The sequence below is a fragment of the Vicugna pacos genome, chromosome 29 (genome assembly GCF_048564905.1).
Source record: "Vicugna pacos chromosome 29, VicPac4, whole genome shotgun sequence".
Taxonomy (NCBI): domain Eukaryota; kingdom Metazoa; phylum Chordata; class Mammalia; order Artiodactyla; family Camelidae; genus Vicugna; species Vicugna pacos.
This window is the reverse complement of record NC_133015.1, coordinates 17,052,171-17,066,836: the sequence shown is the minus strand read 5'-3', so window position 1 is coordinate 17,066,836 and position 14,666 is coordinate 17,052,171. Positions and strand designations below refer to the sequence as shown.

General features: G+C 35.4%; 1 protein-coding gene across 5 annotated transcripts in view; it reads left to right on the top strand.

The window, feature by feature from the left end:
• Positions 1–11,090, top strand: part of SGK3 (serum/glucocorticoid regulated kinase family member 3) — a 90,617-nt gene extending 79,527 nt beyond the window's left edge. For all 5 annotated transcript variants that reach the window (XM_072951883.1, XM_072951886.1, XM_072951885.1 and 2 more), the window contains 7 exons: positions 654–766; positions 861–897; positions 1,515–1,601; positions 3,508–3,603; positions 4,123–4,278; positions 7,453–7,542; positions 9,386–11,090. In XM_072951883.1, the coding sequence (XP_072807984.1) occupies positions 654–766; positions 861–897; positions 1,515–1,601; positions 3,508–3,603; positions 4,123–4,278; positions 7,453–7,542; positions 9,386–9,556 (750 nt within the window). In that variant the 3' untranslated portion in view covers positions 9,557–11,090. The remainder of the gene's footprint in view (positions 1–653; positions 767–860; positions 898–1,514; positions 1,602–3,507; positions 3,604–4,122; positions 4,279–7,452; positions 7,543–9,385) is intronic.
• The last annotated feature ends 3,576 nt before the right edge of the window (positions 11,091–14,666 follow it).

Here is a 14,666-nt window from a genome sequence, read left to right as displayed (position 1 = left end):
AATGAGCTGCAGAGTCCAGCTGCCACCTAAGCTCCAACCAGTTGCTACTACAGTGAATTTAGGCTTAATAATGCCCCTCTTTTTTTTTTTTCCTTTTTCTCCAGAAGAAACCAAAACTATGAACTACCAGAACAATTTTCCCATTGTTCAATGTTACCAATTATTTTAGGTTTTTCTAAAAACAGTATTTGGCTCAAACAAATTATATCTGTGGGTTATATTTGGTCTGTCAGGTACTCATTTCCAATCTCTGAATAATGTTTGGTTTTGTTTTTTTTTTAATGAAAGAACAGTCCAGAAAAATCCAGTAAGATAATTACATGGCAATATCAAGATCGTTGGTCTTCATTAATAATCTTTTCCAGAGGGGTTGCCTGGAGTGGTGAGGACACTGCCACAGTGAGGACTGAGGAGTAAATGAAAGATGAGTAGTAAGTTAGAAAAGAGAGGGAAAGGTTTGTGGTTGAAGAGAGAATGATGGCTTGGTGAATGGGGGACACAGACAAGAGAGAGTCACAGTTCTGTGCTTTGGTGCATTTTTATCTCACATTCAAAGTGACAAGAAAAAAATCCTATTTTTGTATTTATTAAATAGATTTGTTTTATTTTATGTGTGAGTGATCTTTAATGTCCACTTTCCCCCCATTTTACAGCTGTTTTTTCACTTACAAAGAGAACGGTCCTTTCCTGAACAAAGAGCTAGGTTTTATGCTGCTGAAATTGCCAGTGCTTTGGGCTACTTGCACTCCATCAAAATAGTGTACAGGTAAATTTTTAAAATATCACTTGTAAAAATGTCTTTTTATTATTTTATTTCAGTTAATACTCAGTTTTGCTTTTCTTTCCTTTTAATTTGATAGAGACTTGAAACCAGAAAATATTCTTTTGGATTCAGTAGTAAGTATTGTCTTTTAAAAATTGACTAATTCACAGTTTATAGTTTTTGTTGTTGTTATGCTTAGTGGAAAAAAAGAGTCAACCTCTAAAGTTCCACACTACAAGATTCTATATATAATAGTTCTGTAAACATTCTCAAAATGTCAAAACTATAGAGATGGACAGATTAGTGGTTGTAAGGGGACAGGGACCAAAAGGGGCATTCAAAGATAAAGGGGTAGCAGGAGAGAGTTCCTTTGGGATGATAGACAGTTCTGTCTGATTGTTGTGGTAGCTACACAGACCTATACATCTCTATTGCATAGAGCTCTGTGCACGCGCACACGTGCGCACACACAAACACACACACACAAATTTGTGCATGTAAAAAAGCCAAAACTGAATAAGGTTGGCAGTCTAGTTAACAGTATGGTACCGCTCTCAGTTTCCCAGTTTTGACACTATACTACAGTTATATAAGATGTCAACTTTGGGGAAGCTAGGGGAAGGGGACGTGAAACTCTGTACTATTTCTGCAGTTTCCTTTTAGTCTGTGACTACTTCAGAATCAAATGGTTTTTAAAAGTGTTGATTTAAGTCCATGCATTGTTTTATCTTACTGCCTCTGTGTCTGTCAGGGACATGTTGTCTTAACAGATTTTGGGCTTTGTAAAGAAGGAATTGCTATTTCTGACACCACAACAACATTTTGTGGGACACCAGAGGTAAGAAATGTCTCATTTGTCATTCATGTAGGTATGTTTAAAATGCAAAAATGAATCACAAATTGTATGTATAAAATTTGAAATCAGAAAAGTGGAATAAAAATATCATTTTCAGCTCCCAGCCAGCTGGAAATCACTGATAATCATTCCTTCTGAATATTTAAAGTTTATTGATAGTTGATATTTTTCACTTGTGCTTTTTTAAGTTGTGGTTTTTGAAACACCACAGAGAACCCAACAGAGATAAAACATGTTTATTTGTTTCTAATGTTACAAGTTTACCTTAGAGTTCTTCAAGCATTTGACTACATTTCTAATTCTTAAAGAAAAAAAATCATGAATCAGTAATGACAATGTCCTAAAATTAATTGTGGTAATGTTGGAACAACTCTGTAAATATATTAACAACCATTTAATTGTATCCTTTAATTGCATGGTATGTAAGTATCTTAATAAGACTTTTTATAATAAGCTAAAGCAAAGATGGCAAAATATTAACATTGCCTGTACTTGGGTGGCAGCTCTATTGATTTCTATCATATACTTATATTTTTGTATGGTTAAAAAAACTCATAATAAAATTGTTTAACAGAAGAAAATAAAGCAATGGGTATGGAGGAAGAAAATCGCAACAGAATTTATTAACCAGAACATCCCATTCTCTCATCATGTTAACTAGTAGAAAATGTATCTTTCTATTTGAGACAGTAATAATAATCCTTAAAATATATGTTAAAGCTTTATTATACTCACTTCTCTCTCTCCCTCTCTCACACACACACACGTTTAGTTTATTTTAAAGTGTTCTAATTTTAATGTATTTATAGTGATCTTAGGTGCCAAGTAGTATTTCCTCACTATTGTGGAGTAATTACAAATCATGTGGAAAATGTGTGATAAAATGGCTCACATGAGACTTCTAATCAAGATCAGATGCTTAATTAAAAGTATCTATAGGTGACAACTATTTACCTTGAAATGTGTTTTTTTTTACTTCCTTTTTCTCTCTAATCTAACCCTAGCTCTTGTATATATTTGTAATCTTTCTATTTTAGTGTATATATGAAGAAACTTTTTTTTATGGATGTGTGTTGATTTCATAGTTAACAAAATTTTAAGTTTTGTAGTTTTTAGAAAGGAAATAAAGTTTTTTGGTCATCTAAATCTAAATGTGATCAGAAGTTATTAAACCCTGTTTTTAAATTTTTGCCATTTCTTTTGATCACATAAAAAAAAGGTTGAGAATATATTTCCTTATATATATATTTCATGTGAGAAGGGGAAATATATATATTTTGGAACCTAAAATTCAAACTCACCATCTCATATGTGTGACATTGTGAAGAGTTCACATTTTTTATGAATTAAAATGTAAATAGCCATCTAATAACTTACCCAACTTTTCTAAATATGTTGAAGAATTGCTATCATAATTCTCAGATAAAAATGCATTTTATTCTTTTATCTTTCCCTGAAAAGAAATAAAGTGAATTACAATTGCCACATTAAGAGTTCTTTCTTCAAGAGAAGCAATTATGAATAATGACCCAGGGGAATTTCTAAAATTAATTTTGTGAAAGACTCCTTCCCTCCCCCAAATACTGACTTTACATGCTTAGTAGTACAGTTTCTACATTTGTTTGTCCTCTTCTGTTGGCCTTAACTGCATCACGGTTTGGAAAAAATGCTTGAATGTGTGTATTTTGAAAATTATCCCAATTGATTCTGAAGATTACCACTGCCCAAGAACCACTGGTATAGGATGAGAACACCCAGCCAACTGAAACTCTAGATAATATGTTTGGTTTAGTGTGATATAACACCTAAAATTTATTAACTTTCTCAATTCATAGATTTTGCCTTGAATTGTTTATCAAGTTGCTCTAATATTTATTCTTTTCTATAGTACCTTGCACCTGAAGTGATCAGAAAACAGCCCTATGACAATACTGTAGATTGGTGGTGCCTGGGTGCTGTTCTGTATGAAATGCTGTATGGATTGGTATGTATTTCTGCTCTGTCATTATGATTCTAGTATATTGTAACTGATTTGAGTTTTCTCTCTTTCTTTCAGTAATATTGTAGACACTTAGATAACACTAGCAGAACAGTAGTAAACTATTTAAATGAATCCAGAGCCACAATAGAGATGTGCACAGAAAGAAAAACTTTTTATTTTGTTCCTAATTTTTCAGTGTAACTATTTCTCTGTCCTACTAATCAGTACGTCAAGTATTCTCATCCCACTCATTTTTTTTAGAAATAGACATCTCGTTGTGTTACTGAACAAACCAGCCCTAATCCATTCAGTGAACATGTTTAAGGTCTGTAGCACGCTGGGCTTTAAAGTCTCTTCGCATAGGAGGCTGCACTGCAGATGTACACACGCCCAAAGAGGCTTGTGCTTTTCTGCATCTGCCCAGACCCAGACTGCTTTTTGTGGAGCAAGGCTAAATCCAACTATTTAAAGCCCGATTGTGCATAGTTTAATTAATGCTAACTTTCTTCCTTTGTTTTCCAGCCTCCTTTTTATTGCCGAGATGTGGCTGAAATGTATGACAATATTCTTCACAAGCCCCTAAGTTTGAGGCCAGGAGTGAGCCTCACAGCCTGGTCCATTCTGGAAGAACTCCTAGAAAAAGACAGGCAAAATCGACTCGGTGCCAAAGAAGACTTTGTATGTACCTCTTTCCCAGTATCCTCTCTACAAAGCTTATGTATGAGTTGAAGATAAAGCTTTATTTTATGTGATATTTAACGGGATGAATACAGCTCCTGAAGAGTAGTACCATGAAAAAGAAGCATGCTTGTCCCAGCAATTTTCCCCAGTGTTCATAGAGAACTTGTACAGTGTTTAAAGCTCCTGCACATGCAGTTTTTTACTTTGATCTTCATAAAAATTTGATCCTCTCCTGTTCATCCCCCACATCCAGCTTTCATACCCTCTTCTTTATTTGGTTTTCATTTATTAGATTTTTCCTCCATTCCCTTTTTAAAAAATGTGTGGCATGCATTTTTTTGGTTACCTAAACTTTTAGATCATTTTGTTTAACAACAATTTAAATCCCTCCTGACTGTATAAGGTAATACATTTTGTTTATTTGTTTGTTGGGGGTAATTTTTTTTTTTTTAAATGGAGATACTGGGGATTGAACCAGTGAGTGCTAAGCACTCACTCTACCACTGACCTATACCCTCCCCCCAATACCTTTTGCTTTGGACTAACATTAAATCACTTTTTTCCCTGAGAATTTGGTAATACCTCCTTGAAATAATTGTGGAATCTGTAGCTTTGTTTGTTTTTCGTTTGTTTATTTGTGTTTAAATTAGGGTAACTTAATTGCTAGTATAGTTACTGGTATTACGATAGTGAATCCATGAACTATTGAGGAACATGAACTTTTAAATATATTAAAGTTTCTCAGAAAGTCTTGGGGGGCTGTGAATAGTAAACTTTGCTGCTGCTGCTGCTTCCCCCACCTGCTCTGCAAGTGCAGCAAGTAGCTCTGTCGACAGCTTTCTCTCCAGCTTGGCCTCCACAGTCCATTGTTTCAGATCAGTCTTGCTCATGCTTCACACCTCCTTGACCCTTGGTCCTTTTATTGAATTCACTAGCAGAAACTGCAACCCTGGGTGTATCTAGCTGTCACCTCTGGGCTACTGAACAGTGCTGACGGAAGTTGCACAACTGGGAATATTGGAAGCACTATGGAGTCATAGTCACTAGTCTCTTTTTCTCCACTGCCTGGTAATGCTCCTGTGTTTCTCACTCCAGTTTACTCTCCTTCTCTCTGTATTAACTATTTTAGAGCTTCTCTCCAAATTTCCAGATTCCTTTTCTTCACTTTAACACATGCTCTTATGCTAAAGAATTTCATTTTATAAGGAAAGCAAAACTCACTCAGCTTCTTGCTGTCAGAATTGCACACCTACATGCACCTGCCCCAGTCATTTCCTTCTTCCTGTTATAGTGGAGAACGTCAGTTTCTGCTTGTGCTGGATCCTGACTCCTTGCAGGGAACCCTGTGCATGCTTTTTTCTGCACAGATGACTGTTCCCTTTTGTTCTGGGTCCTCTTAATCAACAATTAAACATTATCAAGTGTCCTGCGTCTTAAAACAAACCAAAATACCCTCAATCTTACTGTCCTGCAAGATAATCCTGTCTCTTTCTCCCTTCGTAGCCAAACTTGTTGAAAGTTTCTGTATTCCTTCTCCCTTTCCCAGTCCCTTCTCATTTCTCAGTCTACCACACAACCGCTACGAGAAGTGTTGGACGCCTCTGTTCCTCAGCTTGCGTTCTCAGCAGCATGTAAACCTCCAGCACTCTCCTAGGCTTCAGTGAGAGCGCACACTCATCTCAGGCTTTCCTTTTCTGCCCTTCTCCATGATCTCCTCTGTAAGCTCCTTCTCTTCAACCTGACTGTTAAGTGTTGCAGTTCCTTGTGGTTGGCCCCAAACCCTATTTTCTTCTGCCGTGTTCTCTTCCTGGACAATCTCAGTTGACCCTATGGCGTTAGCTATGTCTTCATCTCACATTTATCTCTTCAGTCCAGACATTTCTAGTAAGCTCTAACTCAGATAATACCTGCCTGTTCAACATCACCATTTGGAATTCTTGAGAGTTCTTCAAACACAGCATGTTCCAAATTGAACTCCTGCCATCTTCCTTCCGTGCGCCTCGGGTCAGAAATCTGAGAATCCTTCTTGACTCTTGTCTCTTCCTTACTTCGGTATTCCACAACCAGCCAGATCCTGGTGCTTGCCTCCTGGCCCTTTCCCGTTTCCAGGCACTTCTCTCTACTCCCGCTGCTATCACTCTTTTCCTAGCATTGCCATCTTTTGTTTGGCCACAACAGTAGCTATTTTTCCTTTATCTGATCATGACTCTCCAGTCCATTCCCCCACTGCAGTCAAAGTGGTCTTAAAAAACAAGCAAACAAAACCCCCTATGTTTCTGACTTCCCTCTACCTGAACTCCTTGGTGGCATCCCAGCCCTAGAATAACATCCAAAATTCCTGACACGGACCCAGCTTGATATGGCCTATTTACCTCTTGAGCTCCACTTTGTGTGCCAGTCCCCATCCTTCCCTACCCTGCAGCCAAACTGGGCTCTCAAATTGGTCATTTTCTTAACCAGATTAACCTCTCTGCCGCCTCAGGCTGTTTGTATTCTGCCTGGAATGTTTTCCCCTCATTGCTGGCTGCTTCTCACTCACCTTCCAGAACTCTGATCAGATATCACTTTGTCTAAGAAATCTTTTTAAATCCATCAAACTAGGTTGGATCCTACTTTTTATACACTCTCATGGCTGCTTGTAGGAAAAAAAGCTGGAATCATTACTGTGTCAGCTTTCAGCAGTAGCAACACAGAGTGGACCCAGAGTGGAATGCTTTTTGGTAGTAGAGCTTGTCACTTTGATTTTACCTCTGCCCCACTGAGCAGAACTCTTTTAAGATCTTTACCTCCCCATTCAATAATAATAATAATTCTTTGTACCTGTGTAGTGCTTTATTCTTTTCATACCATGTTTATTTCCATATTTTCTATTGATTCTTAAAACAGCCTGTGAAATACATAGGGCAGAAATGTTAACCCCTCTTTACCTGTGAGAAAACAATGACTGTGAAGGGGATATAATTGAAGTTGGTCTTTCCGAGTCACTCTTCCTCGTCTGCTCTGGTGGTGTTTCCACTACACCGTTTTGCCACACTGAATAACATAAACATGTACCTAAGAGGAATTTTTGAGGGACAAAGTAGTAATGATTTGGCTTTATAAAATTCTTCAGTGAATATTAATATATTCTTCAGCATTGGTAAAAAAATATATATTTCTTTAATATTCTAGCTTGAAATTCAGAATCATCCCTTTTTTGAATCACTCAGCTGGACTGATCTTGTACAAAAGAAGATTCCACCACCGTTTAATCCTAATGTGGTAAGTTTACATCCAGATCTTTCTCTCTAAAATAATGAAATGTAGAACTGTAGCTCATCATAATTGTAGCAATCGATCTCAAAATCTAACCTGAGTCAAATTGAATCAGTGCCTAAGTATGTATAAAATATGTCACTCAAGGTTGGGTAGTACAACTGATAACTTCAAGGTGACCCATAAGATTATAGTTACATTAGATTGATAAAAATATCTTCTAGCACACTAATTGTGAAGTGTTTCTTTGGAGCATGTGTAGGAAAGGGATGAGCCCCAAAGATTTAAAACAAAGGAATTAAAGTAACTATGAGGTATCATTTCATACATATAAATCAATAGACATTTTAAGTAACAGTAATGCAATAATTTCTAGATTGATATAAAACCAGGGAGTCAAATGTTATTAATGGTAATGTGAATATCCCATTTGGAAAACAGTAAGACATTATTATAAAAATGTTCCTGTTAGCTTGACATATTAAATCTGATAGAAACATTTTACTTAAAGTTATTAACAATGTTGAAATTTTTGGAAATAAAGATATAACAAAGGAAGGTTGTTAATAAATTATCAGAAGGCCAATAATGATGTTATGTTACTATTGATAGCTTCCTGTATATAGGCATAAATGCTTTTTTATGCATCACAATATGTAATTTATGCATCAAATAAGCTATCAAGTTATTGCTATTACTATTCTATTGTATATGTTTAATAAATGAAGCAATGGAAACTCAGAGATAACATGTAGCAGAGCTACGATTCAAATCTGTGCCTGACTCCAAAGTTACGTTTTTTTCCTCTGCTTTCTTATGCTCTGTTTCCTTTTCTTAAGCAAATGATAATAATGATAATCAGTGTAAAATGAGCAGATGCTTGGAAAATGTTTATAATGATAACTAAAAACATGGTAATTATAATTTTCTTCCAGCATTCTTTCTCCTCTGTGGGAGAATTTCTCATATGGAACGATTAGCATCCTGGATTTTCCTAGTCTCTCTGCTCTGCTGTTTGTAGACCTTACCAGGCTAATTATATCCTTGGCTTATATATCTGCTCTGAATCCCTGTCTACCTCTGTTAGATTTGATGACTTGAACATTTTAAGGATTCTTTTCCCTTCGAAATAGAGATAACCTAGAGCTTCAGGGGTGGACTTGAAGAGTGAATTACTTGATTTCGTATCCCAGCTTTTATCTGTAAATACACTGGAAGGGAAGAGTCCACTAGCTTGTGTCAGATTTGTGCAGGAAGATTACCCACTGCCTTTGAGCCCAAGGAGCCACTTTACCTCATTTCTAGGTTCCAGTCCACTTGGGTCTCTAGAGCTGAGGGTGTCACAGCCAAATGCTGACCAACCTCTGTAGCACAAGAGTTACCTTCTACAGTTTTACTTACACCCCCTCCATGTCTTCATCAAAAGCCTTCAAGAAATGAGGAACTAGATGGGCAGGCATTATATGGAAGTGCAGATACAAAGTGCTGTCCTGAAAACCTCCCTGAGCCCCTTTTCTAGACTTAGAAGTGGTGCTGAGTAGAGAGAAAGGGGGTCAGTTGCAGGGCCTTAGATTCAGATTAACTTAGGAAAGGTCTCTGTCATGCTAGCCTTCCTTCCTCACCCTTCTCTCTCCTCCCCCTACCCAACAAGAACCTTAACTGTAACAAGGACCTAAATGATGAAAGTTGGGAAAGGAAAAGCAGAAAATGTTTCAAAGATGTGATGGAGTAGGAAGACATCTAAACTTACTAGGAATAGGTAGACAAATTCATAAAGAGGTTTTAATGGAAGACTAAATTAATGGGGAAAAAGCTAAGGTGGATAATAGTATGCCTTTTGATGTTTTAGGCAGGACCAGATGACATCAGGAACTTTGATGCAGCATTTACAGAAGAAACAGTTCCATATTCCGTGTGTGTGTCTTCTGACTATTCCATAGTGAACGCCAGTGTCCTGGAAGCAGATGATGCATTTGTTGGTTTCTCTTATGCACCTCCTTCAGAAGACTTATTTTTGTGAACACTTTGCCACCCAGAAATCATTGAGCAAATACAAGCCTACGGATGAGACTGAAACTCCTGTTTGTGTGAATATATTCAAATATGTTTAACTAGTGCCTCATTTTTACATGTAATGTTAAAAACTATGAAAAATGTATTTTCTGCTGTATGCAAGAAAATAGGGCATTTCAAAGAGCTATGTTTTGAATTAAAATTTGTATTCTTGTTTATTAAGCTTATTTTTAAACAGAAATTTTCAGAGCTATTGTTCTTAGCATTAACCTATTTTTAAAGAAAACTTTTTGCTAATGACTGTTTTTTCCCTCTAAGTTTACACTAACATCTGCCCAAGACAGACTCTTTTTCAACAGTCTGTTTCAGTTCAGCTAACATATTAATGCCTTTGTAACTCTCTTCTTTGACCTTTGTTTTCCGATCACAACTATGCAATTGGTACATGGTAATTTAAGAAGAAACTTTATCTTTCCATAACAAATCACTGTTGGACATAATCAGTTCTTGGTAGGATTAAAATATAAAAGCATAGTTAACTCATTGGCTGCTAGCTAACACTGAATAACTTCCTTCTGCAGATCTAATTAAGAAATAGCAAAAGGAAATCCTATGCTTTTGAAATACCAATTCAAATTTGTGAATTAGTTTTCCTCTGGAGGAAAAGTAAAAATTTGATAGAAATTTTAAGTATTCCCAAAGATCTGAAGGGAATAAAGTACTGCTGGATTTTTTTTTTTAAGGTGGTGCCAAAAATGAATGTCTCTGTGTCATATATTTATATTACCAATACATTCTATTTATGTTTGTTTTGGTCTTTTGAATATTTAATATATTGTTAAGTAGGTTCTAAATCTTGGTATTTGCTTTTGCAAATAGCTATTCAAAATTGTCTTCCTAATTGGTTAATAAGTAAAAAATATCAAACCGTCTAAAGTATTTACCTAATTGAGAATTAAAAAGTAGAACAGCAAATAATGGGTCAGTGTGAATGTATATACAGTTTAACTACAATGTAACAAAAGTTAAAATAATTTAGGCAGATGCATAATCAGTGTCTTATGTATCTCGGAAACTGACCTTAAATTCATACTGAAAACCAACTAACTTGTGTACTTGTAATTGTGAAGGACAATAACTACAGAAAAACTAAAAAAAAAAAAAAAAAAAAAAGAATGCTTATCTTGGAATTCTGGTTCTTAGTTTAGAGATTTTTCAAGTCATGTAGGAAACTGAGTTTAGTGATGCAGTTTTGATGCTTCAAGAATAAGCATTCTTTCCATGTATTTTCTCTTGATAAAGAAATTACAGAAACATTTCACACCAATACTCTTTGGCTTAAAATTGTTCAGCAGAAATGGGGAAGAGTGTACTTCTGTTAGATTAATAATATATGCATCTGATACACTGAATCTTCCTTTAGAGGTAAGACTTTAATAGCGACACTGTAAATATTTGGTTTATTTGGCACTACTGTAAGTTCTGCTTTTACACAAAGCTCTTTGCTTATTATAAAGCAAAATAAAAACTAGTTTCTTGTATGATTTTTTTTACTCAGACACTCCCTAATTAAACTGCCAGAAATTAAAGTGCAATATTGTTTATTTTTAAGAGCAGATTTTAAATAGAATGTTGATGTTTCTCGGATCACAAGAAATATAAATCGTATATAATATAATAAAAACTAGCAAAAAGATTAATGATCATCTAATGCTTGCCATTATTTTGAATTAAAATTGGTAATTGTTACAGTAGTCATTCCAAACATGAATTATTTATATGTGTGTGGGTGAGAAGCATAAACTTTTAACTAGATATTTGGACACACATAGAAATTACTAATCATAGGCTGGCATGTTTAATATTCAGAGAACAAAATCCCTTCCAAGTATTTATCTTATTTCTCATAGTATGCTAAGTCTTTTAGAAAAATGTATGCGCTTTGAATAGTTGACCATTTAATGTTAAATGCCAAAATAAACTCAAAAGTATAAGTGAAGAATCCCTGAACATTCTTCATGTTACACATACCTCTGATTTTATTGCATATGGTGCAGTGTAGGGCTTCCCAGCCGTTGTTATGCCACAGAACACACTGAAGATTTCAAAACTGGCACACCTGGAGAGAGGTGCCAAGTGATGTAGATATTGGCAGCAGGTGCTTTGCTCAAAATTTTTCTATGCCAAAATAATTTTTGAACGTAAGAGTCTGTAAGCACTGTTTGGATATAATTTCAGCAATGGCAAATGCTTGAAAGATGATTGAAATATTTGAAATATTTATTACTATAAAATTTTATCACTAAAAATTTACCATTACCAATATTTTTTTTTCTTTTTTTAAATTGAAGTATAGTCAGTTTACAATGTTGTGTTAATTTCTGGTGTACAGCATAATGCTTCAGTCATACATGAACATACATATATTTGTTTTCATATTCTTTTTCACCAGTTACTGCAAGATATTGAATATAGTTCCTTGTGCTATACAGTATGAACTTGTGGTTTATCTATTTTATATATATTAGTATCTGCAAATCTCAAACTCCCAATTTGTCTCTTCCCCACCCCTTTTCCCCCTCTCTGCCCCCAGTAACCTTAAGTTTGTTTTCTATGTCTGTGAGTCTGTTTGTTTTGTAAATAAGTTCATTTGTCTTTTATTTTTTAGATTCTACATATCAATGATATCATATGGAATTTTTCTTTCTCTTTCTGGCTTAACTTCACTTAGAATGACAATCTCCAGGTCCATCCATGTTGCGGCAAATGGCATTATTTTATTCTTTTTTATGGTTGAGTAGTGTTCCATTGTATAAATATACCACAACTTCTTTATCCACAACTTCTTATTCAGTTCCTTCTTTTTTATGGTTGAGTAGTGTTCCATTGTATAAATATACCACAACTTCTTTATCCAGTTATCTGTCGGATGTTAGGATGTTTCTATGTGTTGGCTATTGCAAACAGTGCTGCTGTGAACACTGGGGTGGATGTATCTTTTTGAATTAAAGTTCCCTCTGGATATATGTCCAGGAGTGGGGTTGCTGGATTATATGGTAAGTCCATTTTTACTTTTTTGAGGACTCTCCACACTGGTTTCCATAATGGCTGCACTGCCAATATCTTTTAGCATACCCATAACTTTTATGGTTATTATCCATAGGTGTAGTATTATAAACCTCTACACAGATATTTTATGAGTCATTCTTTGGTATATCACATGCTGTATGAAAAATGTGAGTAGGTATGTAGCAACATTTTTGGTAGTGCCAGAATGATTTGCAATAAAGTGTGTTAAAATTGATAAGTGATTTCCTCATACATGTAGTGAAAGTTGCTGTTTTCTTGCCACTTATCTTTAAAGGCAGCTTTTACTTTTGTTGGTTTTTACAGATTATTCCACATCCCAAGGAGATTGTTCATTTACATGAAACCCTAAAGTGTAGATGGATGAGTTTCAGGTGACTTAGTACCTTGAAATGATACACCCTGTTTTGTGTATAAATGAAGTCGACTTGGGCCAGGGAGTGCTATATAGCTTTGTTTAGATGCTCAAAAGGATTCCCTGCCATAAAAAGACTGGTTCCTTCTCTGCCACCCTTGTTCTCCTTTACTCACCTAGAATTAAGAGCAGTCACTGTGTAACTTCCCTGAGAGCATTCCAATCAGAGATTTATATCACTTATTTAGCATTTTTGGTGCAATATCTTATAATCACCCATTGGTAATCTTTAAAACATATTCTGTAATAGTTAAAGATACCCTACACAAAAGTATTTCTTGTATCACACTTTCTTTTCCATCATACCCATTTTTACAGAGGCAGTTAAGTCAGAAAAAAATAAAGCTGTCTCAAAATGTAACTTTTTAATCATTTAGCCAAAATCAAGATAGTACAGAATAATTTAAAGCAATATTACACAAAGAAAAAAGCCTGTAGATTATGAATTCAGAGTGACATTTATAGCAATGAGGTAGCCAATTAAAGGATCCTACAAATAAGTTATTTTTATATATTGTACTGAAAATGATTGATCACCATATGAATCTTAAGGGAATAGTGTAAAACAGAATTATATCACTCTGTATAACCCTTGCTGGAAGAACCAGGCCCATTTGTTGATTTTACTAATCTTGTGTTCAAATGTAACTTAGAAGTAAGTTCTCTTACAGGAATATGTCTCAGATTGGTCTTTTTTTTTTTTCTAATAAAATTTCAGTATTTTCACTTAATTAGGGAGCAGAGATTTCCACTCAATTTTAGTTAAATCTTTGTGGGGAAGTCTACAATGAGTTATCAATATTCAAATGTCTTTATGTCTCACTAGTTAACTCATGGAATCTAGGAGGCTTATATACAGTAAAAACAGACCCACTCAAATGGAAAAATCTCATCTCAGTGTGTTGGATTTTTTTTTTCAGTTCCTTCTGGATAGTAGCTTACATAGATAGTCTTGCTGTGTTGAGTTTTTCTCTTATGCCTCAATGATAGTAATAATGCAAAAATTACAGCTTACTTTGTTAATGATATGGTGAAAACTAAGACTTATTTATTTTAGTAAGATATTTCCTAGTGATATGCTTCAATTAGATACCAAAAGCAAAGCTTTCTGTCAAGACTTTGATGACTTTAACACTTAAGAGCTGTGCATTTTGCTTTGTATGAATTGTACCTCTGTGAAAAATATTAAGGGAATATAAAGTCAGTTACATACAAGACAAAAATAAAAGTTAAATGATAACCCTACCAGCTTAAAACAAGTATTTTAGCCATTGTACTACATTACAGAATTGTTGGGTCATACAGTAATTCTGGTCCTTTGTCCAAGAATGTTTTCCAAATTGACTACATCATTTTGCATTCCCACCAGGAGAGTTTTTAGTAAGGGTTTTTAAACAAACACGGACACCCTTGGCTAGAGAGAACAAAATCCAGCGGTTTCTATTTTTCCCTTGCTTTGCCTTGCAGGAGGGAGCAAGAGTGATTAAAGACGGTGGGAGACGGGTCGGGAGCGTTGCCTGATGAGTGGAAGGCTGGTCCCGGCAGCCTTCGCGCCGCCAACGGCCGTGAGGTGCGCGCATGCGCGCGAGAGCCCGGGCGCGAGGTGGCGCGGGAC